Source organism: Lepisma saccharinum, chromosome 3, assembly GCF_977018435.1.
Source record: "Lepisma saccharinum chromosome 3, izLepSacc3.1, whole genome shotgun sequence".
NCBI lineage: Eukaryota > Metazoa > Arthropoda > Insecta > Zygentoma > Lepismatidae > Lepisma > Lepisma saccharinum.
In genome coordinates, this window is record NC_139231.1 from 83556096 (window position 1) to 83583753 (window position 27658).

Genomic DNA, 27658 nt, shown 5'->3' on the forward strand with positions numbered 1-27658 from the left:
GTGGAGGCACCTTGCCCAGTGATTTAGACCCCAGTTTAAAATGTAGCTTCAATCCCGATTAGACTATCTGAGCATAAAGTGAACTTTAAACATTGTCTGACAAAATCGTTTTCATATGACGTGAAATATTTCATTAACATTAACGTGTAAATATTTTACTAATGAAAACAGCATTAAAGAATAAATATAGAAGTTTAATCATAAATCTCATCGTACATGATACTGCAAAAAAGCTTTTATTGAATGACTGCAGAATTAGGAACAACTACGTAAGATGTACATGGGTCATGTTCACGAGTGATATAAACAGCTGTTGGCCATCTGCGGTGAGCCTACGTGTTGAGGTGTTTTACTAGTAGAAAGCAACATTAAAAAAAATACATACGTATAATTTGGCCCGCTTTATAGAAATTCGATCATACATTATGATATTGGCAGAAACTTATATTGAATGACTGTAGAACAACAAAAAGCTATGGACATGGATATGAGATGGACATGGATAATGTTCAAGAGCGATATATATTTCTTAAACACAGCTGTTAGCCATCCGCGGAGAGCGAGCGGGTGGATCCTATTTTAAACTGTAGATCCAGTATGCTGGCGAGACTGCCGCACCCGCGCCTTGTGTAAGAGAGCTCGCGACTCGCGAGCGAACGATGAGTGAGCAGAAGAGTCGCTAAGGCGAGCGAGTCGTTAAGGTGCTTAATGACTCTTCGTGCCGACTCGCGAGTCGTGAACGATGAGGGAGGAGAAGAGTCGCTAAGGCGAGCGAGTCGTTAAGGTGCTTAATGACTCTTCGTGCCGACTCGCGAGTCGTGAACGAATGATGGGGAAAGAGTCGTGGGACTGTGCTGTGACTCTTCGTGCTGTTTCAAGAGTCGTGAACGAGCGATGCTCGTGGAAATGCAAGCATGTGTCGCAGCGCAGATCTGGAGTGCATTTTGTTGCGATATTAAAACCAGTGATCGAATGCAAAAAAGGAAGAATATGTAATGCACGTTATTACTAATACAAGGTTGCTATAATTATATAGCATTTCTGTGTATGCTATCGTACTGCATAATTTGCATTATCCGCAGTATGAAATGTAAACTGAAACAAGATACAAATATAGAAAATCTCACTCATGAGACAGAGTAATGAAAACAAGTATGTGCAATAAATTTTGTGTGTGTGTGTGTGTTTACTGTTTACACATATATGTATATCCACACACATACAGAATCGTATTTGTATTTTTCTTATTTTATGCCGCTTTTCTTCAAATTTTAAGTAATCGTGACGATGAGGATGATGCGTGATGATATAGATGAAGGGACACTCGTAAAGAATATCCTTGCCCAGACCGGGACTAGAACCCGGGAACTTCTGTGGCAAGATCAAACGTCGATTACTTCAGAATCTTGGCCATCTAGTCGGCTACACGCACACACACATGCATTAAAATGCAATACAATTTATTAATCTTGAAGGACGTACGTTGTGTTCGTTTACTTAAATACAATCATCTGCTTCAACACCTCCTACCCCCTTCCCCCTCTTCAGGCATGTGTTTCGAGAAAAAGAAGCTTGGCGACTCTTTTGAACGACTCTTCTCAGAGAGCGAGCGCTCATGAGTCGACTCGCACAAATGAACGGCTTGAACCCATCACCATAACGCTGTACGCTGTACATAATGTCTAAATTACTGCAAGATTGTCTGTTCTGTAGTCTGTGCATATAAAAGGGGGTGGCTCACTATTCAGCATTCGCCAAGTTGTCAACGAATGAAATTTGTTAACAAATTAGTAGCCTAGACAAGTGTCTTTTACTAAAAGCGACACATTAGATATTTCAAAGTTACTAGAATTATCATATAATCACCCTGTCTATAAAATGGTAAGTTTTGAGTTTTCAAGAATTGTTTGGCGAAGCAGATTGTGTTATTGGTTATGATAGGATGAAGGTTTATGCAGCATCTATCTGTATCAAGTACCAGTATATTGATGAAAAAGTTAAAATATTTCGAAATGAATGTACAACACATAACTGATAATATATACAGGGCGAGTCAAAACTCGGGAACCATACGACTAATGTGTGTTTCAGGTGCTGACCAAAACGAGCGTTTTAAACTGGTACTGGTGACTGGCAGTCGCAGTGCAAGAGGTGTTGCTGCAGAATTCAACTGTCTACACCCCAGTAGAAACACACATTAGTCCTATGGTTCCTGACTTCTGACTTATCCTTCACTTTAAACATATATTGAAATAGAAAGCAATTTATCAGTATTACAGGACGTATATATCGACAGTCTGGCCTTTAACGTTCAAGTTCTAACATATTCTGATGACGGTCAACGTTTCTGAAGTATTCGGAAAAGGAGAATGGTTTACGTGTTCTATTCACAGATTTTTTTGTTATGTTTTGCAGCTCACAAAGACCATCTGTTTCTCATATTCAAGTATTCTTATGAATTATATACGTTCTGTGGGTGGTTTTCTACTTGGCTAAAGCTCTGTCATCACTCGTGTATTTAAAAAGGGAGATAAATTTAGTCCTAACAACTATTGTCCAATATCACTTTTGCTATGTTCGCCAAAATCATGGAACTCTCTATGTATTAGAGTACTCGAGCGTACTGCACTTGCAGTGGAATGATTGACTACATCCTGTATTTCAGAACCTAATAAGTAGGACTCTGATAGTTATGTACTAAAGAAACGCAAAATATGCACTAAAAAAGTGTAAAATATGCAGTTTTACCTCAGCATCCATACAGGATTTATGAATATATGTTTGGAAAATTTTACCTTATTGTTGCGACCACTATCAATTAATTGTTGTGATTGCAGTTAATCTTTGTTTAGAATTTCAAATAATAAAACAAGAAAGTGTAATAAACCTATAAAAAAACAACCTGTAACATAGAATATGAAAGGAATGTGCTAGTGAAATAAAAACCCTCAATATTATCGAAGTGTAAAATTCAAGTTACCCCAGTACCCAGTTACTCATGCATTCCCGATTTTTGTTTTTATACACGGAAGTACAAGTTCAAGATCTATGGTACAAGAGATGCTGCTGGCCTACGTGCATTAACGATTTGCAATTTTTCCGGAAAAGATCTCGTTCCAAATATTTTCACATGCAACTGTTCTATTACATCCATTGCATTTAACTTCAGTTAACGCAGCACTAGCACGAATACTAAACCACTAACACTTAAACAAATAATAAATTTTCGAATCGCCAAGAGGAGAACCAAGCACAACACAAAGCCACCTACAACACACATTCAATTCTCCGTGCCAATCTCTTCTTGTGTTCCTTCCTGCTTCACTCAGAATGAAATTCCTTATGGATGCTGAAAAAATCCCTTTTCCAGCTTTAAATTTCCTGCGATGCGCGAGGTTCTCCAAGTTGGATTCATTGCATTTCTTCTTTATATATTCTACATTAATACATCTTTCATCTTTATAATTGATTGAATTGTTGTTTTAAGTCCACTTTATGCACAGTAAGACTAATCGGGACTGGACCTACTGTTTAAAGTGGGATCTGAAACACTGTGCCATGTGCCTCCACTGGGTATTGAACCCAGGACCCCTTGATTACAAGGCAACAACGCTACCACTGCGCCATCAGGGAGGCCCTTTTCATTTGTATGATCACTATTAATCAAAGCAACGTAAATTGACTAATATATATGTATCTATATCAGGGCATGAAATTTCAAGTTTGAAGTCAGTCGCCAGACTAAAATCTTTTGTCGCCACTATTTTGTATTGATAAATAATAAAAATATGAGCAATTATTAAAAAGAACATACCTTAGGAATTAATGTTTGTGTAGCGCTGTCGTTCTGCACTGAAGTACCACTTATCAATAGCAACTGCTGGGTCAAACTCTGACCGGGGGGGGGGGGGGATGTCCATTTACGGAAACTCGGAGCAAATCATCCAGTGTCTCAGTCTTCAGAGTTCCTGTAAGTAGTCTGATGTGACAGCTGAAACCTCTCTTACATGAAGCTGTGCTCACTGGTAGAACAGCACAAAATGTCAAAATCTGGAGCAAATTTGGAAATCTTGTTGAACACTCCTCACTCTGAATCTTCTCCAGCATCTGATTCAAAGTCAGAGAAGGAAACAAAAGTTTGTATTCTGTTCACTCTGCTAACAGAACATCCATTTTCTCATTATAAAGGCTCGGGTTAAAGTACATGTTGAGCTTCTTTATTTCTTCTATGCCAAACTGAAGAATATTTTCTTTGGGAGGTCAACACAAGGTGTCGAAAACATACAGAGATGTACACCTTCACATTGTTAATTAACTCTTGCTCTCCATTTTGAATGTTTGTGAGCTGCACATCCCTGATCTTCCCTGAAATGGATACATGGTCCAAGAAATCTTGTTTGCTTGGTCCAACATTAGATTCTAAGTCATCCAGTGTTCAATTCTTATTTTCAGAGATGCAATCAAAAGATTCTTATTTCGTAGTGCCACGCTTTAAGGGTTCAATTTCTTGTAGAAATCCAAAAGAAAGTACAGAAGCTTAACAAATTTAAATTGCTTCAAACTTTTCAGCAAACCCTTACCTTTAGCGCCATCATTGTCTTTCCCATGGGTCACCTGTTCAAGATGAGTCACAACAGTTTTCCATGATTGCAAGAGAGCTCTTACAGCACTTTTTGCTGGCTAACCCACCTAATAGTGTGGATATCACTCAGTTTAGAATTTCTTCTCCTATAACTTCTGCCGTTTCTCTCAAGAGGTGAAGTCCTTTAGCAGAGCCATGATAACACTGAAAAATATTCCTAACCATGGAATCAAATGCTCTAAGATATTCAACTTCACCACACGCATCCAGCACAGCTAACTGCAAACGGTGTGCAAGCCAGTGAATATTTTATCATTTTATTACAAATAGCTTTCATTTGCACAGCCAATCCTGATTTGTGCCCGACCATATTTGATGCAGTACCCAAGCCTACAATGTAACACTTGTTTCAGTATTTATTTGAACCTATTACCTTATCTAAATAATCAGTTATGGCTGTGAAGTAACCAGAAGAAGTAGAGTTTGGAAGCTCTATTACTCCTCTTGGTCCTTGACGTGACCAATCATTTGCATCCACGTATCGAACATACACATCCATCAATTGGAAGGCTGATGTATGTATTTCTCTGGAACCACTTCACTCACAGGCAACTACCACCGAACCAAAAAAATGAGGTAAACAGAACGAACGTTACTACCACGTCAACCAACATTCACGAGTGCATTTATCACATTCTTTTGTCAACAAAGACTGGACACTGGAGCGCGCGAGAGCAGTTCACAACTGTGAAAATAGGGTTTTTCCGTGCACAAGCAAGGAGCCTCGGTTGGGCCATAGTCTGCTCCACTCGACCCCTCCCCTCCCCACCCCACCTCAAGTCCGCGTGGGGTGTAAGGGGTACCTTCCAGGTAGGGGCCCAAAAGTCAACCTCACTTCCACGTAGTACACCCTGGACTGTAGACTAACAAGGCTCTGGCGACTGGCACTATGGCCAGTATAATTTTGTGTGTGTTGTCCTGTTTTTTGTCCTTGTGTGTGCTGAGTGCCCGTTTAGAGCCTCAGCTTTTAACAGAAGTCAGAAGATTTTTAGTTATGCAACGTTAGAGTTGTCATTTGTAATGATAAGGGGCTGGCCCCTGTATAAAAGGTGCAAAATAGCCTAAGTGCTGACGCACCCAAAATTTTAAATTCAAATTCAAAAATTCAAGTCCGCATGGTGCACGATGCACACATACTTTATGCAGTGTCGTCATTTGGAAACAACAGAGTGGAGGAAAAGCAAAGCAGGGAAAATGGGTTGGGTTGGGTTGCATGTGCATCTAAACAGTTGCAGAACTGTTGTGCCGATTAGATGGTGTCGGCGATGAGTGGACGCGGGGTTTTCAATCGGCTCCTTTCCAAAACCATGTACGAACGTTGGATTGAGATGTTCGGGCGTGTTTGACACACATTTGAAACAACAAAATTTTAGTCGCCAGCTCCAAACTTTTGGTCGCCAATGGCGACCTGGCGACCGGAAATTTCGTGCCCTTGATCTATATAATTTGTTTCTGATAGCTTTCCCCTTTCAAAAATTATTCATTTACGTGAAAGAAGTACTCTCACTGGTTTTGAAGGCTAAAAAAGAGAAAGTAATCACACATTTTAAAATACAAAAATGGAAAATAAAGTAAGCATTTAAATAGTTTAATTACTTCATTAATCAATTTATTAAATTATTTGACGTCTCCTTTCTTCCACTTTTGGCTAATCACGACGAGTGATGATATGAAATAGATGAAGGGAAATTGACAAAGAACACCGATGCCCAGGCTGGATTCGAACCCTGGAGCTCTGGCGTCGTATGGAATAATGCTAACCACTCTGCCATGGAGGTCTTTGTAATTTCTTGAATTTCTATAGTTTAAATTTTAATTTATTTAATTACCTGCATTTTCAATATTTAAGCTTTTTCCCTTTGACAAAGTCTGTTAAAAAAGCAGAGATCCGGAAGACAGAAGCAAATGTAAAATGAGAATTAACATAGAATTGGTTCGCAAATGTCATTCAGATTTCCCTGTTTCTCGCACACTTTGAGATGTATTTTCCCTATTTCCCTTTTTTGTAAGTAATTTGTGAACCCAGAATTCCCGTTCCTAAGAAATTTCCCTGTCGTAAACAACAGCTCCTACGATACAAAGGCCATCGGGGAAGAATGGCAGAAGAGGGTGTCAGTCGAGGGAACGGCAAAGGCTCTGGGGTGGAGAGTGCAACTGGCGACTCTCTCCAGAAGCAGGTTACCCTCTCCACTGAATCACCGTGCCTGAGAAGCAGTGTTTCCTTCCCCTCTCTACACCTTCCTGTCAAGGGTTTAAAGGGAGCCGGTGGAATCTCACCCTGCCGAGATTCATCCAGTTGGAAAAAAAACTCTCGGACATTTAGCGGCAAGAAAACATTGGAAGCAAAGAAATGTATGAATCAAAGATTGGTTCAGAAGAATATTGCAAAGAAATAAAAAAGACTAAAAATGATAGCCGGGTCATCTCTGATTACCTAGATTACCCAAAGTATATGCCGCTGATATGCATTATTCTGAATGCTCATTCGCTACACATTTTTTTTTCAATGAATATGGTTCTGTATTAAATGACAATACATTACAGCAAGATCATGATTGCATTTGATAACAATATGATGTCTTAAATTTTCGAACTTAACTCCTCCTGTTTTCAGCTAGAATAGTTTTATATTCAGAAGCACACGTTCCACTTTGCAAGATACAAGTGGACTGTATTTTAGGGCAACAAAGTCAGACACATCAAGTTCCAGATCATCCACGCGTTATCCATTTGTATGCAGAATTTTGCAAACTTTCACCATTGTTGCATACCCATTGTTCTTTTTCAATACTGCATCCAATTTCTGTACATACACAGGATCTTCAACCTGGGCGAGGACCTCTTTAACGTCTTCTATAATTTTGATGCTTGTTTGAATTTGTAACCTTTAGTTTTCTAATCGAGGAATGGAATCTTTCAGGCAAGATGTACTTGATACATTTCATACAATCTAGGAAAAAGGAAAAAGAAAGACAGAGGAAAGATAACGAAAAGAGAAGAGAACCGAGGAGAAGAAAAATAGGAGTGAAATTGAAAGCAATTGGAAATACTTCCGGTATTGTAAATTCCTAGTGAAAAATAAATACAGTATATGCTCGGTGTTGCTTGTGGGTACACAAAAATGCACATCAACTTATTTTCATACAAATCTGGACCTGCATATGAAATATGCATTTTTAGATAAAAATTCTTAAATAGGCATTTGCATATGCAAAATGCATAATTATCCGAGCCCTACTAATAAGCAGCACCGTCAACCCAAAACCCATACATGGAAGGAAACCACTCTATGCCCATACATGGAAGGAAACCACTCTATGCAATTACAATTCTAAATAATAATTCCGTATATTATTATGTAAGACTCAAATACAATACAGCCGGCCCCCGTGGCAGAGTGGTTAGCACATCATGCTACGACGCCAGGGGTCCCGGGTTCGATTCCTGGCCTGGGCAAGGATGTTTGTGAGCATCAATTTCATCATATCACCACTCATCGAAATTAGCCAAAAGTGGCACAAGAAACTATGTAAAATAAATCAATCAATCAAATACAGTACATATGAAAGTATGGAATATCTACAGACCGAATTGTAAAATGGATACACATACTGACAGACCTGCCTAAGCTATTATAAATATCGAATTACAGTGCAACAAGTACGTGCACATCGTTGTTCACTTGCTGCAAAGGATAATCATATTCTGTAAAGAAAAAAAATTGCAGTTATAACATTCAATCTAATATCATTTTAATGTGTCAATAATTGTGGAAACGTAAAATGTCAGCCTAGGCAGTTTCAGCCCATAATCATCAATTTCATTTTCACATATCTTGGTAAGATACATAAAACTGAATTTTAACATGGAGATGGTGACTATGATCACTTAATTTTCAATTTCACTGCATCTTTTACTTCACGATCCATATTTGAGGGCCCAATGCCACAGACTAATGACGGAAATATGTGTACTAATAGGCTTCGAGTGTTCAAGTATATTCCGCTCGCTTGAGCGGAAGACCTATCAATTCTGTGTGCCATCTATGCCATGCAATCTATTTGCCGCTCTAGCGGAAGTCTCATTGCAGCACTCTAGTATATATATTCAACTTGAAAATTATTTCACAGACAGTAATCTATATACAGCGGCACAGTTGGTTTTAGGTCGAACCATAAAAGCAAGTGAAAATGTCATTCAATACTGGATGCCTTCAAATCCTGCACAATGTTTCCAAATAAATCAGCTCCACAATAAATGAAAATAAAACTGATTGAATATTCTTTACACTTAACATTAACATTGAATTTACATCAATAAATCATCTTGGATTACATCTAGAATCAAAATGATCGAAAACACCCAAAAATGTGCTCTAAACTCTCCAGAGTAATATTCTTCCTTAATAACCACGGATGTCAATAAGGACTACTGCTACAGTCATACCATGCATTTTTTATAGTCTTCTGACCTATGGAATGAAATGCTATTCTAGTGTGTATTGCTTTTTTGTCCATCTCCACACCTGTCCTTTTGCTGTATATGTGAAACGATAACTACTAAATTCCAATTATCTTATAATATCCATCTGTTCCTAACCATATGTCTAATCTATATATTGATATTGTCTCTATTATACACCTCTCACAAAAAGTTTGGTATATTTTTATATTAGGCAATAGGGTGATAGGCATGGTGGTATATGTCGGTGAGAACACAAGAACGTGCAGTGAAAAATCCATCGCTCATTTTTGCACTGCAAGTTGTGTTTCACACAGCAATTAATAACATTTTGGTGTCTCTTACACCATGGATATTCACAGGATTTGTTCCGGGGGTGAAGCAAACGAGACACTTTTTCCAGCGGTGCAGCAAACTAGGCATGTTTTTCTCCAAAATAGCAATGCAGCTAAAAAAACGTAGCTGTTAGCTGGAATATACATATATGTCAGTTAGTTATGTGGATATCTGAATTATTCAGATACTAATTAAATAAATTACGCAGATATCTATAATCTACAATCTTCAGAGTGATCACAAAGACCCATTACCCCCTATATATTACATAGATGTTAGTGAGCACAAAGTTACAAATACAGGAATTTTGTAGCTTCGCTACCGCTACAACTACAATTTTCAAAATGTAGCGTCGCTACAGCTACAGCTACAAATTTTGTAGCTAGCTACAGTAGCGACGCTACAAGTAGCTCGCTACTTCTGACCACTGATCGTTGGAAAGCTTGTGTCATGCATTTTCCGAAACTATTATGGTGCTATCTTAATTGTTAAGCTCGGTATACTCGATTTGGCTCACCTTCCTTTTTTTGCAAAATAATTTTCTACACAGAAAATGGTAGGTGGTACAGACAAATGTTTCATATGACAATCGTATTTTTTCCCTGCCTTTTCGAATCTGCATTCCAAACATACCCTTCCCATTTGAAAATCGCACGAAGGTGGCATGTGCCCCCCACTAAAACCACAAAGGATGGCTTTCAGGCTGTTGCAAATACTTTCTACGGATTCTTTGGTCCCAACTTAGTGGTGCATTTTTTTGTTTCAAGTTGATACGATCTCCCGTTCTCGAGAAAATGTATATATAAAGCAAAGAAGGAGAAAGGAAACACTCACCAGAAAGTGAAAAAAATAGAATTTTCGCAGATTTATTCGCTGCATCTTCAGTGTAAGAAGAAAGACGGAACCATAAAGTGACTGTGACTACCAGGTGTAGAAGTATGAAACCGGAATTTGTTTGCAAGAAGTAAACGGCTGGTGTTTGCAACTGAGAAACAATATTTTATTCAAAGTAAGCTCCATTGCTAGTTACACATTTCTCCCACCTTTCCGGCAGGTTATGAATGCCACGCCAAAAAAAACGTTCTTCTTTTGAAGCGAACCAGTCCGCGAGCCGTGTTCGTACATCTTCATACGAATTGAAGTGCTGTTCTGCAAGAGCTTGTCCCAGTGAGGCAAATAGATGATAATCTGAAGGAGCCAAGTCGGGAAAATACGCCGCATGCCCTAGTATCTCCCATTTGAACGCCTCGATCGTTTCCCGGACCCGTTTTGCTGTGTGTGGTGAGGCGTTGTCATGGAGCAGGATGACCTTGTGTTGCCTTGATTCATATTCCGGCCGTTTGTCACGTAATGCTCGATGTAAATTGATCATTTGCTGTTCGTAGCGATCTGCGTTAACGGTTTCACCGGGTTTTAGCAGCTCATAATAGCTGATCCCACCAAACACAGAGCAGTGTATTTTTTCCAAAGCGATTTGGTCTTGCAGTGGATGTTGATGGTGTGCCTGGATTCACCCACGATTTACGATGCTTAGGATTCTCCAAATATATCCATTTCTCATCGCCGGTCACTATGCGATGGAGAAACGACTAACTTTTGTATCTGGCGAGCAGCATTTGACAAGTGGTCTTGCGGGATCCTTGCTGTCTTTCATTCAGTTCATGCGGAATCCATTTGCCCTCTTTCTGCACCTTTCCCATAGCTTTCAACCGAAGAGAAACAGCTTTCTGCGTCACATTCAATTGTTCCGCGAGCTCCTGCTGCATTTGGGTATCATCTTCATCCAATAAGGCTTGCAATTCGTTGTCTTCGAACTTTTTCGGAGGTTTCCCACGTTCCTCGTTTCGCAAGTCAAAATCGCCACTTTTGAATTTCTTGAACCACTCGAAACACTGTGTTTTCCCGAGATCATGTTCGCCGTAAGCTTCGACGAGCATTCAATGCGATTCTGCGGCGGTTTTCTTCAAATGATAACAGAACACCAATGCTGTCCGCAAATCGTAGTTCGTAGGCACAAAACTCGACATGTTCCGGGTGTGCAACACCTTCCTCTGTCTGGCACTCGGGTTACTGTGTTCCAATATAACGTCCTCGGGAGTGGCGGGCAGCAGCTATCGCTGCTTACGCGATCTTCCGCGCCCTCCACTGAAGGCTAGCACCATCTATCGGCCAATTCCGGTTTCATACTTCTACACCTGGTAACAGGCAATCTGAAAATGTAATTATTGGTCATATCTAATTTCAGCCATGAAAACAGGTCATTCTTGTTAAGCTGTTAACTCTATTTATAGCCTTCTTCCAATACACATTTAAATCATACCTATTGAAACTGAAAATATTTTTATGGTAGTGTTGTATAGTTAGGAGAAAAATGCAGTTGTTTTCAAATCATTAAAACCCACCCTAAAATTCCTATAATTTATATTTCTTTTTGATGAATAAGCCATATAATGATAAAAAATCATGAGTCAATACGCAATACAAGGCTTTTTTGCAGTAAGTTCCTAACAACGGATATTTACTCATGTTTGCAGTTTGCAGCAAGTGTAGTAATAATACATGTACCGCTAACTGTACAAAAGTAAACAAGAAAAGTTGCTCAGAATTTACATGTTTAACAATTTGGAACATGAGTATTAGCAACTGAAATTTGTGATTGCTGTGGTTGTGCATGTGTTTTATCAGTATCATATGTTCTAAATGTTACAGATTCGATTCATCTTAATACAAAACAGAGCAGGAAAGACTCGTTTGGCAAAATGGTACATGAATTTTGATGATGATGAAAAGCAGAAGCTCATTGAAGAAGTTCATGCTGTTGTCACTGTCCGTGATGCCAAGCATACTAATTTTGTTGAGGTAAGTCTTACATAAATGTATATAATCCTCCCTCATGGCACAGTGGTAACATTGTTGTTATGAGGGGGTTCTGGGTTCAATACCCAGTGGAGGTACATAGTGGTTTGGATCCCACACTAAACTGTAGGTCCAATCCCAGTTATGTGTAAATTCAAACCTGCAATACGGAGTAGCCTATTTAATAGCATTAAGAACCCTTAGGATTGTGTAGTGGTTATTCCTGTTGCTCTTTTTAAGTTAAATATTTCCTTTTTAAATTGTAGATACCTACCGATTTAAATATACTTGTTGAATATAGTATTCAAAGTGGATGACTGCCATCCCCTCAGCTACAATAATTTACGTAAAGCAGCCTATTCGCAAGGCTCAACCCCCCCCCCCCCCATAGAAATTTCCATTTTTAGCACAAAAACCATTAAGAAATCACTATTGACATATATACATGTATTTATGGATTGTTCTATGACTTCTGAAACTTTATATTAAGGAGATATGTAATTTATTTGTGAGAAATTGTTGGTTTTAACTAGTTTATGTGGAAAAATTCCGTTGGTAATGGTTCTGAATGTTCAATATTTTTTTTTGCAAGTTTTATAGGACGGTCAATCCATATCAAGTGGTGCAGAATAAACTCAAAATTTTAACTGAAGTTACTTATCATGGATTACTGTATTGTGTAAAAATTTCAGATTTTTAAACAAGTGCGCACCAGAGATATTTAACCCAGAATGTGGATTTTTTTAAGAAAAAATGCATGTTTATGACCCTGTAGAAAAAACTACTCAAGTCTCAAGCTTCAAATTAATATGACATACACTATTGTTACACAAGTAGTTACAAAAAAATAATTGAAGTGTTAAACAAACTGCCTTCCCTCTAAAAAAAATATCCAGAAATGATATCATTTTGAGTGATTACGAGACACAATATTGACCTTAAATTTTATTATGATGGAATAATTTTTGGGATAACTAACTAACTAACTCTCTAGCCTTCTTAAACCCAAAGGTTCATTGCTACAGCAACACAGGCCTTCCATCTGTCCCTATCCTGAGCAAGATCTATATACTCTTTTCCATCCCTACAGATTTCCTTTAGGTCCATCTCAACATTATCCCTCCATCTTCGTCTTGGCCTTCCTACAAGTCTCTTACAATCAGGTTTCCCAACAAGAATCCTGTAAACTCCTCTTTCCTGAAGGCTAAAGCACTAGTGTTTCACTCCAAACATAGAGTGGTGAGATTTTTAGAGGAATTGAAGGTTCATCTAGTGAACACAACCAAATAATAATACATTTTGTTATGAAATTTGAAAGTAATTTCTTAATTGGTTGACAAGCCCGGGACCTGGGTCTTGCCTTATGACTTCTGCTTCGACTCGATCGGAACCAACAAGTGCTTCAAATCGCATTTGTTAAGTGTGCTCACTGCAAGATGAGCATTTGTATGAGCCACGCTTTGTTTTCTGAACTTCACATTGATTGTATCACTCTTTGAATCCAATGACTATGTTTTCTGCTGTTTTCTGCAGATACCCACAGTCGGGGAAGCAAAAGCAATTTCTTGATCACATTTCATCATGCCATAACTCCAAGTAAACTTACCAGATGAAATGTGGGAAAACAATGTAAGTCCATGAAGGACAGGCTGCAAGCACAGGAAAGGGACAAACAATCAGAGAATCATGTTTTTCATGGATGGAGAACCAGCGCAGTCGAAATGGATGCACCAAAACATTCGGAGTGAAACAGAATCATGGCTCCAGGTTTTCAAAACACTTTATCCTTTCATAGTACATGCAGAAAGCAACAAATAAATTATGTATTCTGTGAGAACTTCAGAAAAATCCATGCACGTGGTGCTTGTGCTGCCTCTCCTTAGAGCATGCTACTTCTGACAAGTGATGTTTCTAGTGTCGGTTTCAATCAACTTCCCCTGAATATGGATGTTTTTCAATGGCGTATTAACTACCAGTGCTTGTGGGATTTGGATTATATTTTTGAGCTCTCCCCAGCCAGGTTTATAGTTTTAATCATCATCCCCAGGGGTGATTACTTAATTATATAATTATGCTTTGAACAGCTGGCATAGGCTTTTTAAATAAATTGTTACATTTAAAAATATCCTGAGTACTTTGTAATTACTAGGGGACGAATTTTTGCATATTCGCATGTTTTTTTTTTGTTTCTGAGAAAATTTGTATGCTTTCAACGGATTCATTCATTTGACTTCATTGGGAAAACTCCTGCAAAGTGTTGTGGTGCATGTTAATGCATATTTGAGGCATTTGTGCATTTTTGAGCTTGATGTGCATATTACTGCATATATTGGAAGTAATTTTCGTTGAATTGTTGTTTTAAGTTTGCTTCTTCCTTCTTATTTATGCATTTTTTGGTTCAAGAGTAATCCATATTGCTGAACCTGAGTGTACTTGTTTTTTTTTTGTTTTTTTTGGGGGGGGGGTTGGGGGAGGTTGTTAAAAGGGCATACATCGTCAATAGAGCACTTACACTTCGGGAGAAATAAGAAGGTGGCAGATGGTGTTTACTGTTTACTAGAGATAGATGAATAATAATAACAGGAGGAGAAGGGTAGGTGGCTGAGGGATGCGCCAGCACTTACCTCTGCTTCCTGGGCGGCGACACTGGCTGCTACTCGCAATGAAGCTCAAAGATATTTGTAACTAAAAAGAGGCTTGCTACAGGGCACTCCTCGCTTATATAGTAGCCAGTTCCACTGTACTTTGCAACCTCGGTTTCCTGTGGAATTCTCCTATAGATACAAGTTGGAACCAGATGTGAAGTACACCAGGAATCAAACGTTCTGCACCCACAATACATATATATTTATATATCTATGCTTCTAAATAATTCACTGGAACCTCCCCTCCTGACCTGGAAATATTTCAAACGTTCTGCTGGTGTTCTATTCTCAATCCAATGTAAGAACAAAGTAAATGTAAAGAAAGCATGTGACTTTTGAGGTTGTAACTTCATTTGTTAATTCTGATGTCAGCTTGTTTTTAGATAAGGTGCATGAAATACCCCACTCTTCAGGACAGAAGCCTAAGTGATTGGTATTCCTTTGTCAAATGCTTTATATTCTTATACTTGGTTTCATGTGTTTGTTTACATCCACTTTTTTTTGCTGTAGATGGACAATAGTTAGAAATTTATAATATCGAAGAAGCAGAAAGAAAATTATTTCAACCATGAATAGAATTGTCACATGTAATTAAAACATGATACAGTGTAAAGTTTCTTTCAGACCCATTAATTTCTCACCATCCGTCTTGCTCAAGACACCATGTTTAGAAATGACCATTGATCCTTTAAGGATGCTCTCAGACACAAACACACACTGGCCACTGTTCCACCCTAATGAGCAGGGTACAGCATTTTCAAAGTTCAAAGTCCTTTTCTGTCGCAGAGAGGTGCTAGTTCACTCTTTGTATTTCTGGCGATTTTTTTTTTTTTTTTTGGAAATCAGAACACAACCATTTACTTTTTGTCCATTCATTCCCTATATACAGTGTGTCCAGCTTAGAAATATAATAAAAGAAAAATGAATAATTTTTAAATTAAGATATTTCCGTATAGTTTTCTTCTATCTATAGAGTAACTGAAAAAGTTTGTTTATGTACCATATTCATCTCGATATGTGCACTATTAGTAGCACGACAGATGTCAAACCTATATTCAAGCTCGGGGCATGTGTTGGACAGCATTACTGGCATCACATTCCGGATTGCAGTACAAATGCGACGTCTTAGACCAGGAAAGTCACGATCTCGTGTTCGGTACATTCGAGACTTTACAAGACCCCACTGAAAAAGATCAAGCAGAATAATGCCCGAAGTACTCTTCAGTGTACCAAACACCAGTTTGTAATCTTCCTGATCTACAACGTTGCAATCTTCCAGTATTGCTGTACAACACATGCACGGGGCTTGACTATAGGTTGGACATCTATTGTGCTACTAATAGTGCACCTATCGATATGTATGAGGTACATAAAAAAATACTTTTTGAGTGATTCTCTCTAGATAGAAGAAAACTGTATGGAAATATCTTAATAAACTTAAAAGTTATTAATTTTTCTTTTATTATATTTTTAAGCCAGACACACTGTATTTAAGAATATTACAATAGTTGATTTGTCCTTGGAGTTTTGACAAGAATTTAAGGGCTTTGCAAGCTCTGCCAAATGGTGCAGTACAACCATAATTGTTTGACTGAATATCTGTCCGATTTTATTATTATAATTGTTTTACAAATTTTTGCATGCAATGAAGGGTAATGTTACTGTTGTTTAGCTGTTAATAATTAGTGTATGGTGATCTTGTTATTTTTGACAAAACCTTAAATAAGCTTCAGCAAAAAGTCATTATTTTCTGTTTTTAAGCAGTTTTTACCTGTAAAAAATACAAATCGCGTACTATCCATGTGAAAAATATTCAGCCCTCGCTTTATGTGCTTGTAAAATGGAACTCCATGGGAAGAAAAAGTTAATTATACCTCAACTAAAGCAAGATAGTGATTTTAACCATTCTCCATTTCGGACAAAAATGGTCATATTTTTTTTCTTGTGTTTTTTATAAAAGTCTAAATTCAATTGTGTGTAGCTTCTTGTAAACCTGTCACAAGACAATGATTTTTTTGTGATAGAAGCTTGTTTATCATTGAGTAAAATCAGCTGTTGGATTTTAGGTATAAAGTGGGATCTGAACCACTATGCCATTAGGAGGACATACATTTTTCTCTTCATTCATTGTGTTAGTATTTTGTTAATTTAAAAAGGAATAAAAGAGAAGTGTATTTGCGCAGAAAATGCCCTCATCGGAGATTGATAGTGATTATTTTTCGAGGTATATTTTTTATAAGGATTCTAAAATTTCCGACAAGACAAAATTCCCTGCTCAATAGTAAATTGTAGCAAGGTTGGTGGACTGATAAAAACTGAAGTAGATAATTTAAAGGTTTATGTGTTGTGAACTAATTGTAGAAATAGTTGGCGTGGTGCAATATTTGGCGACTGCAGTGCTCATCATTAAGTAAAAATTTGGACCTTGTTTTCAACACACTACTTGATAGAAAATTTGTGGAAAAATGATTATTGACCTGAAAATAAATTTCAGAAACAAATATATATATATATTTTTTTATATAATCTTGTATTTGCCTTGTAAACGTAAGCTTCGAAATACACTTTCTTTTTTTTTCTTTTGTTTCCAGTTTCGAAACTTCAAGATAGTGTACAGAAGATATGCTGGACTATACTTCTGCATATGTGTTGATGTAAATGACAATAATTTATGTTACCTCGAAGCAATTCATAATTTTGTTGAAGTGTTGAATGAATATTTCCATAACGTCTGTGAGCTGGATCTTGTATTCAACTTTTACAAGGTGAGTAGTACTCATTTTGCATTTTAACTTCTTATTGGTGCATTATACATAATTTCAGAAGTTTAGTTCATCTCTCTCTTACTTTTTAGTTATAAGAAGGGTTTTAATACGCTCGTAATTTAACTTCACCCCAAGCCAAGGCCTGCCAACCAGTATTCATCATGACATTTGCATCGTTGTGCACGTTACTAACATAGATCTATTAATTTTTTAGTTCTCATTTTTTCCCAAGCTTCAAGCAAGGAAATTGCCGAGAATTATCTGTTGGAATTGGATGAAAAATTATTAGTATTAGTTTTTATGTAATAATAACATAAACATTGTGCTGGCTCAAAGACCAAGTGCGTTAAATGCTTAGAGTCCCATCTGGACTTGGTGTTCTTTGTGAGTGTTCCTTAATCACTTTCATCCAATCATCACTCATCATAATATAACTCCAAAACAAAATATTGTTCTGTGATGAACTTTATAAATCATTACTCAGAATGTCTATGCATCTTAACACATTCATGCCCAGCTCTGAGTGCGGAATTTAAACAGCCAGTCCAGGTATTTTCTGAATCCAAACTTACCTAAGAAAAATGTGGCCGCCAAATTAAATTTTTAAGTTTTTCAAAATGGTGCCCTGGGGGCTGTAAATGACGCTTTCTCGTTGACTTTTACTGCCCCGTGGATAGAAATCCGACCTCTTCGAGGGTTTCCTGCTGGTGTTCCTTACCGGTGACTCCCCCATTAATCCTCCAAGGATCTAGACTTGTTGTGAGGCCTAGGTACTTCGGTGGTCCAGACATTCTCTCTGGTACCACATCAGACCTCTCCCCAAAGTTGCTTGATGCGCCCCTTTCATTCGTCAGTCAACATGGTGGGAGAAAAAAAAACTAAAGAAAAGGGACACTACAGCTAAAGGACCCTGGTCGTTTACATATGGGAATGTGTTAATGCAGCAATACCTTCATAATCAGGCACGTATCCAGAGAGGGGCTTGAGCCCCCTCCGAAATTTTTTGATATACACTAGATAAAATGAGGTTTTTGGCTTGTGTGTGTGTGAAATAAAATATTGTGATTATAATTTAAGGAGAAATATAATTATTGAGGAAAGGCGGAGAATGTTCTAGAACCCTGAAGGATATCCCTGTTATTGATAATATTGTATGTAAACTTTTCTTGCTCTTTCAGTGTTGTCTCAATGAACTCTAACATTATTTAAAGATTTGTCAGCATTTCGAAGTTGCACAACAGAGCACTGTTAAAGGTAGTGCCATGAGTCGGGCAATTCATTGCATTACTACAAAAAAAAGTGCGGAACATTCCAGAATATAATATGGATATAATATTCTGTAAGAATAATTCAATAAGACTCTTTTCCCCCTCTCCCCCCTGAATCTCTACATCTTATAAAACTGTCAATGGACACTGACTGATCACTAATCGACTGTCACACTTACTCGTGAAGATGTAGAGATTTGGGGGGAGGAGGGGGGTGGAAGAGGACTAGTGACGCATTTTCCTGGAAAGTGCTGTAGTCTACCACTATTAGTACAATTTCTGGTCCAAAGCTGAAGACATTGCGGACAACGTAGTGTCATGTAGTGTTTCGGGTCATGATCTGAAGAGATCGAAGGTCTCTAAAGTAAATATTTCAGCAGTAATGGGCATTGGAGCATCATTAAAAAAAAAAAAAAAGAAAAAAAAAAGGAAATAAGCTGCACAGACCGACTGAAAATCTAAGTTTTGAGTGACGATTTATTAGTGACCCGACCAGTCTGAGTGTCTCATGGGTTAAAAAAGGACTTTTAAGTCAACTGTTTTGGAAAAACACTCAAACACTAACTACCACAAAGGAGCAGCCATGAAGGCCGAAAATTTTATGAATGTCAAGAAGAGAAAGCAAGAAGATGATGTATATGTGGAATTTTTGCGGATAAAGCAAGCTCGCCCATGACTCCAAAACCAAGGTCTCTGGCATATACCGTGCCATTCTTTGTTCTACCAAGTGAGCTACCGAGTCACCCTTGGCTCGCTTGATCTTTTGCTGTCGCTGTAGAGAAGTGACACAGTATATCTGGTGGAGTCAGCATTTTCCGCTAAAATTTCTGCATAGCACATCTCTTGTGTATGCCCAACAGTAATATGTTGCCTGTTTAATTAACAAGCACAGAAAAAGGAGATAGAATAAAACTAAAGGACATTCCCACCAGTTGACAAGATATTTTTTCTTCTGTGGTCAACACGAGCTGCCGTTTCAAGGTGACAATGAGATTGACCCACCAGGTTTCACACTGAAGCTACAAGCTATATGTGTCGCTTGAGGATTTCACAAATCAAACACAGGCTTGTGCAGCCTGTCGTGCCGCTACAGTGCGAAAAGTTTCTGTTGATTGGGTCACTCATTGCAAACGACGTGTGTGTGCCTTCGGTCTGAATTCTTCCTAAATCTTGAAGATCCAAGTCACAAGGATGGAAAATTTGGATTTTTGTTAAGGTTACGTTTCGAAGGCAGTCGACAACACCATAAGGGATCATATCCAAATCTGGGAGAACACATTCGAATGAATTGTCCATTGCATAACAGCGTCGTGAAACGGACACACATACACATACTGAGATCATTTTGGCACAAACACAACGTTCGTACATTGCAACAGAAGAGTCGAATGATAAAAAATGTCCGGATATCACGTTCTGAAAGAAGAAAAAAAGAAAACAAGATAAAAGAACAGCAGCTTAAACAGTGGCAGATTTAGGAGACAGTTGCTCTCCATTTTTGGCCCCGCACTATTTCTTTTTAATGCTGACCTTTGTCTACCAAGAGAAAGTAAACTTTTCTTGCCCCCCCCCCCCCCCTAACCGTTTTGCAAAGGCTGATTTTCCAGGTATTTGCACTAACACCCAGCATGTTTTCAGCAGGAAATTTGAAATTCTGCATGCTTCTAAATGAAATTTTATGTTCCCGGGACTAAGAACGTTAGAGGTACGAATGATACCTCGTTTTGTTCAGTATACTTTGGGCTATAATCCTGATGCAAAGAAAATAATTTTAGTAATCAACTAGAAGAAGAAGAATAAAAAAAGGGAAAGTAACTTTTTTTTACACAAAATTTGAAATTCATCGGACCCCCACGCCTACTACACCAGAACGTGAATCTCCAAAAGGTACCCACATAATGCCTGGTATGTTTGCCATTGATGTAGAAAAATTTACGCACTTATTGCTAATGCTTTCTGAGAAAAAAAATTAATACCCTAACGCCAAGCATGTTTTCAGCGGGAAATTTAAAATTCTGCATGCATGAAATTAACCCCCCCCCCCCCATAGTAACAATAAAATTAAACTTTACTAATTGTTAATTACATACCTCTAGACTCAGGCAGAACTCAAAACATGTATCTCCGATCATCATCCAAGTTACAGTATGTTAAAGAAGTAACATACTATGAGAAAAACCTGCTGTGACACCCGTGTCATGGCCCGTCCTTTAAGGTTTAATAGGGTGCTATTACTTTCACAGGGCACTGTGAAATTTAGTACTCTTCTTGTACCATTGTTTGTTTAGTGTCCTCTGTTCGCCAGCAATCAGAATTAATAAAGCGGCTCAGTAGTAAAACTTGATAACCTTCCATTCAAATTTGAGATAGCATTGGGTTCAGTTGCTGCAGAATCTTCTGTTGCTCTCTCATTAGTGAACAAAGACAGTTGCCATTAATTAGCAAAAATATACAGAAAGATCTAGATAATACATAAGCCACAATGTAATGGACAAACTTTCACTTATATTTTTCTCAGTTCCATACTTTTGTGGGTTATCAAGTTTTACTCCAAACTGCTCAATAAATATCCATGACTTACCTGGGACTCAAACCCATTATCCCTATTTTTGTAGTGTGCTTAGGGTTACCAGACGTCCGGTTTTTTCCGGACATGTCCTACATTTTAGCCTTATGTCCGGCATCCGGGAGGAATTTGAAAAATATCATAAATGTCCTACATTTTGAACATCACATAATATTAATTACGAAAATACGTAACAGAAAAAAATCATGCAAGTTACGAGTCTATGGACTGCGGTTCCAAACTCAATAGTGAAATTTATTTTGATTCAGTCATTGCCCAAAAAGAAAGAAGTTTGTCCTGCTATTAAAGAGAAGGGAAAACTGAAGCAATTAATGAACAAAGTTTTGGGACCACTTTCTGATATCGTCACTGTTAATGCCTGAGCAGAGTTTCTTGCCTTATGGTTTATACTGATGGAACAAGGTGTTGCCCATTCTTATTCAATATTCAACATAATTTGATTGTAAAGCAGGGGTATAGAGAACAAAGTTATTCAGGGTGTCAGTCAGTCAAGAAGAAGTAAAGAAATCAACAAGAAGTCAATAAAATGGCAATAAATTTTTCTTGTCTAGAATTTTTGCTATCATAATGACTGATTGGTTGATTTAGTTTATTTTACTTCACTTTTTTCTGTCCCTTTGGCTAATCTCGAAGATGAGGATGAATGGTGGTAAGATAAGATGGATGAAGGGACAGTCACAAACATATAGGGACAACCGACACAAGCACCACATAAGATTATACTGGCTGTGAGTCCAAACACCAAAGCCAAACAGGAGTACATTGTAGGCCCCCAAATTTTTGAAGGGGGGTAATGTACCCCCTAAATCAAAGATTCTAGATGTACCCCTTGTACCCCCTTCTCAGATAATTTGACAGACGCAAGACGCTACTGTTAAAAGAACCTAGTATTTTCTAATCGCTCAATGCAAAAAGTGTAAATTGTTTATAAGCATTATTTTCCTTACCACAGGAATTCAATCCATTGTAAACTTATTCTACTACATTGTGCTTGCTACTAGTTAGTTTATTGACCTGTGTCTGGAAATCTTTTTAAGGAGATGACAATTGTTTAAAATGTGTGTCTACCCCTGTACCTCACCGATTATTTTTATAACTTTGTCAGAGGGTGTTTGGAAAACTGTACTTAAACCTATATATTAAGAGATTTTTTGAAAACAAAGATGGTACAGAAATAAATATTTGCAATATCAAAACGAGACCATATTTTATGTCTGAGACAATCTCATTTGAAACTTTGGTATCACATTTGAATATTTTACTTAAAATAAATTTAAATTACTATACCAACCATATATATATCTTGTTCATATAAGTCATTTATTTTGTTTATTTTAATTTCAAAGTTAATCCATTACTAACAATTGTGAGCCTGTGATGCCTGGTTTCATCGATTCAGGATAAAATTCTGTATTTCGATGGTTCGCAGCATCGAACAAAATGTAAAGCATAAAACCTTATTAAGAAAAGTTTTTGCTCTAATGGCATATACATTGTGAAAGTTGAGTAGTGACACATTCGTCTCATCTTGATACCATTCTTAGTTGAAATGGATCAGCAATATTCCCTAGACATTAAAACAGGGTGAGATTTGTGATTTTATCAGAAGGTGTCTATGGCTTAGGTATGCTTAGAATTGGACAAACATTGCTTAAAATCTAATTTTGATATCGAATGCAACACAAACACAACACCATTTTAAGTTAAATTCTAAAGTCAAACTGTAAGAAAATTACATTAGTCAGTTGAATGCACGCAATAAATGAGACTCACTGCAGGTTTGATGCTTTGCCAGTTGGCTTTCAAGGACACTGTAATGCTTATGACTTGACTTATGACTTGACCACTGGGAGTCTATTGAAATGAAAAGCAGATTTATAACTTCTAAATGATTTCTCTAATCAGTTAAGGTAAGGTTCATGGCACTGAACCCGCTTTCACATTCAGCTGTGGCTGTACAATTTGGCTGTATTGGTACAATTTGGATTGGATTCAGAAGGTCTTTGAGTGAGGTGGGAATGTGTATTGAATTTTCTTTGTAATCTTCTACTGGTGACGCGTACATGCTTTCGCTTACATTAATGTTCACCTTTTTATATAAACGAGGAATTAACATGTCACCATAAAGCACACGTATGTTTTTGCATTTAATACGACTACATCCAGAAAGAAACCTAACTCTTCATATTGTCCACCAACAATTGAAAAAAATTCTTTCGGGCACATGGTTTTCTTCTAACTTTGCTTGCTCAGTTTTGCAAGTGCTATGATTGTACTTTCAGTGTTTGAAGAGCATCATAAGGTACAGCTAATTACATTACAAAAAATCACTATGTCAAATGTTTTACAAATACTTCAAAGTTATGGAAGTTGATTGGGAATCATCTAGATTCAGTATTTTTTATAAAAGACAACGCAATGCTATAGCTGTCAACAACATTCGAAAAGTACTGTTAAGATACGTCAAAGACAGGGCAAAGTTTTCGTATTTGATAAAAAAGTATTTGTAAAACACCTAGAAATCTGAGAAAATACTGTATACATGGCTTCTAAAAGGCACTGTATATGGTACATATCTGCCATAAATTAGTTTAATGATATTTTATATATAGCTATAGGGCTCTAAAATGAATTGAACTGAAGTAGAATTCTGTAAGTACGATATATTTTAAAATGTGATTTTCATTTTCAGTGGGTGGGAAATGTTTAGAGGTGGGGAATCCTCCTCACTCCCTTTAAATCACAACCTGCGTTAAAATGAATAGATGTAGCTTTTCTTGCAATTTTCACATTACGAACTCCTGATTTTCCATCCCATTAAATTCAAAATGAGCTCAGAACAAGCTCCAGAACTTTATATGTTTTGGAATTGTTATCTGGTCTTGAGACCTGTTTTATAAATAGTCATAATTGTAAAAAATAAACAATAATAAAAATAAATAAATAAATAAAAATTATTAGGCAACTTTTGCATTAAGAACTCTATATTCGCATCTAAAATGGAATTTCCCATGCCCCACTGTATATTACTCAGTTGAGTCAGCAATTTTGACTGTTTGACTAGTTTCCCACACGTGACACCAGTGCATTTCTCTCTGGCTGCTTAGATTTATGGTTGCTAGTACAGTGCGGTGTGCATTCACTGTTGTCCACTATGTAAATTTGTAACTGAACTGATTAGAAATTCAATTTATTTTCATTTAATTTGAAATTAGGTATATGATACCTCAAAACTAAGTACTACAAATGTCTAAACAGCACTATGATTCTCCCATGGCCATATTTTAGAGGAAGCTGTTTTGGGGATTCAGTCATGACAGAAACTCCTGTCGTGTGGGATCAATGCAAGTACGGAAACCAAAATCAGTAACTCATTTAAAAAGAAAAAAATACTCAAAGCTTTACAAAAATAGAACAGGGAGACAATACTGAGATGATTGAAGTAGAACTTTAAAACATTTAGAATTCCTGAAAGTTGTGCGAAACAGGTTTTGATTGATTGATTGAATTGTTGTTTTAAGTCCACTTTATGCACAGAAAGGCTAATCGGGACTGGACGTACAGTTTAAAGTGGGATCCGAACCACTATGTACCTCCATCGAGTATCAAACCTGGGACCCTTGATACAAGGCGACGACGCTACTGCCCCATCAGGGAGGCCCGCGAAACAGGTTTTATTCTCGGAATTGCAGCCCACCCCAACCCCTACGTTTTCACTTCTGCTGTCCTCTTTCCATTGTTGTTCCTGGTTCAGACTAAAAATCTCCCAGATCATGCCAGAATTCTCTATCCAACCTATAAATTCTATGTTTGATAAGGTTTAATCCTGCTTGACAGGAGTTCAAACCCAAGACCTCCAGCTTTGTAGGGCATAACATTTGCCACCCTTCACCCAATGATTAGTGTAATGTATACGTTTAACCTATATGCAGTCCCATAGAACACATACTTGTATAGTGCATAGCGACTGTATACTCATATAATGCTGTTTGTTAAGTATAAGAACAATTATGAGTATTGGGAGGATCGAACAGGTCCATAGACCCTCTGGAATTAGCATCATTTAGTTCAAGTTACAAAATAGCAGAACAGTTGTTATTTTCATTGTTAATAAGAGAAATAAAGTTCAGTTGGTTAGTATTTGAGGAGATTAACCAAAGTAGAAACTGCATTAGATCAATAAATGTAGTGAACAATAAGAATCCAATTTATATATTTTTCAGAATCTACTTTTTAATCACAAGAATAAACAGTTCAACAGTTTTGAAAATTCCAGTCCGGGTACTTTTGATCACATAGAATATTACTGAAAAAATCTGGGAGATCTTAACTTTAGTGTATAGCAATGAAAAATTATTAAATCATATTAATTGTCTTTGCAGGTATACACAGTGGTGGATGAGATGTTCTTAGCAGGTGAGATTCGGGAGACAAGTCAGACGAAAGTGCTGAAACAGTTGTTGTTGTTGAATTCACTGGAGTAGTCTCCTAGAGAATTTGTATGAAAGTGTAAGTGAGAAGAGTAATGCAGTTTGTAAACAGACATGTGTAACCCACGAAAGAATGTGCATTCTCTTTCTGTATGTTTTCTTGTGTACAAACCAGGACCTGCATTTTGCATATAGAATACAAGAGTTGAAGTGAGAGAAATCTTAATGTTCTCTCTCTAAAATTACTGGCTTGTTTGTATCTCAGGTTTGTGTTAAGGAATTTTGGTTTATGGCTCATGTTTCGTTACATATACTTTGTGCCAATTGCTAGATTTCATATCTGTTGAACAGAACCTTGTAAAAAGTTATTTTTGTTTGGTGTAAAAGGAAGTTTGTCTTCAATAAATAATGTTTTTCTGTGGCAAATAAGTGTTGAGTACCAATTCATATGTGAGATGACTCCTATCAGCCATTCTTCAAACTGTATGGATGATTGTGATGTGCACAGAACTCATTGTATAGACTTGATTTGATTTTGTATTGCCTTTTTTTCAGTGTTTGAAAACAGCTGGAAATGTATTTAAGAAGAAACACATTTTATGTTTTGGTAAATATGTTGGCATTGTAAGATTCACCCAGGGTGAATTAATGTGTTTAATGTATTTTGTGGTGGGCTGTGTATTTATTGAGGAGCAAACATTATTATCTGTAAATGTTATATGTATAGGCAATAAAAACTGTTCTTTTTAAAAAGCACAGCTCTTTTTGAAAGTTCTTTATGAGAATGCACAATTTTCTTTCTTTTATCCTCATATGGACCATCTGAAAATCGAGATATTTAGTTATGTTGAATCTAAAACCTAAACAACTTATGTTTGAGCTTCCAGGTATCGAAATGTTTAAATTCTTGTCTTCGGTTGAGCAGTGTTTTTAGTGTCAATCCAGTACTACTTGAAAGCAGTAATAGTGGACTCATCAGTTGCACTATTACAATATTATTTAATGTACTTAATGTTTTAATCTTATTCAGTTTCCATAGCACTAGATTTTGTGACATTTACGGCTGTGAAATCCATCAGCAACTCGGTTGGAATCACCAATCCTCAGCTTTCAACTGCTATACAGGAAACTAGTGTACAAGTGCTGTTAGGTGAATTCTTTCCTACTACATGGGAATATGAGCCCAAAGTTGCTAAGTAAGAAAGAGCTCTGCTTTCTGATGCTCTTCAGCCGGAAAACCACGGAGTCCGCTGAAGGTAGATGAAGACACTACTAGTAGAAAACGATACTAGAGTCTGAATTATACGTGTTAAGGGGGTTCTAAAGCCATACTAAAACATAGGCCCAAATTCATTTAGATAACGATACAACTAATATAGATTTAGTAAGGAAGAAAGTTTCCGATATAAAAAGTTGGTTTATTCACTAGAAATCCTTATAATTTTGTTACGATTAAAGGTATTTAAATAAATAACAGAGAATATAAGGCCTCTGTCGTATTCAAACTGCTGCGTACAGATGGTGCTGAAGGGGTAGTTTTATCAATGCCAGTGCATTTTTTTATTTTATGACTATTAAAGAAGATTTCGTTGTGAAACAATGACTTCGGGCTGTAGCCGCAAGCATCTGAAATACTATGTGAAAAAATTAAAACATTTCGTACTGGTT

At 37.2% G+C, this 27658-nt stretch overlaps 1 protein-coding gene across 2 annotated transcripts; it reads left to right on the top strand.

The window, feature by feature from the left end:
* Window positions 1–1720: 1720 nt before the first annotated feature.
* AP-2sigma (adaptor protein complex 2, sigma subunit) lies at window positions 1721–26757 on the top strand. 2 transcript variants are annotated; one of them, XM_083120001.1, is made up of 4 exons: window positions 1721–1881; window positions 12149–12298; window positions 17532–17705; window positions 25943–26756. In XM_083120001.1, exons 1-4 carry the CDS (start codon window positions 1879–1881, stop codon window positions 26042–26044), a joined length of 429 nt encoding a protein of 142 aa, XP_082976127.1. In that variant the 5' UTR covers window positions 1721–1878; the 3' UTR covers window positions 26045–26756. The 2 variants fall into 2 exon arrangements, with proteins under 2 accessions (XP_082976127.1, XP_082976126.1); XM_083120000.1 differs by lacking the exon at window positions 1721–1881 and adding an exon at window positions 1961–2018 and having other exon boundaries at window positions 25943–26757.
* Window positions 26758–27658: the final 901 nt, after the last annotated feature.

Bases quoted from the DNA above. Each gene is read 5' to 3' on its own strand.
- AP-2sigma (XM_083120000.1), top strand. From the start codon at position 1,989: ATGAAAAAGTTAAAATATTTCGAAATGAAT. The intron at 2,019-12,148 runs GTACAACACATA...TAAATGTTACAG, and splicing joins TAAAATATTTCGAAATGAAT to ATTCGATTCATCTTAATACA. The intron at 12,299-17,531 runs GTAAGTCTTACA...TTTTGTTTCCAG, and splicing joins AGCATACTAATTTTGTTGAG to TTTCGAAACTTCAAGATAGT.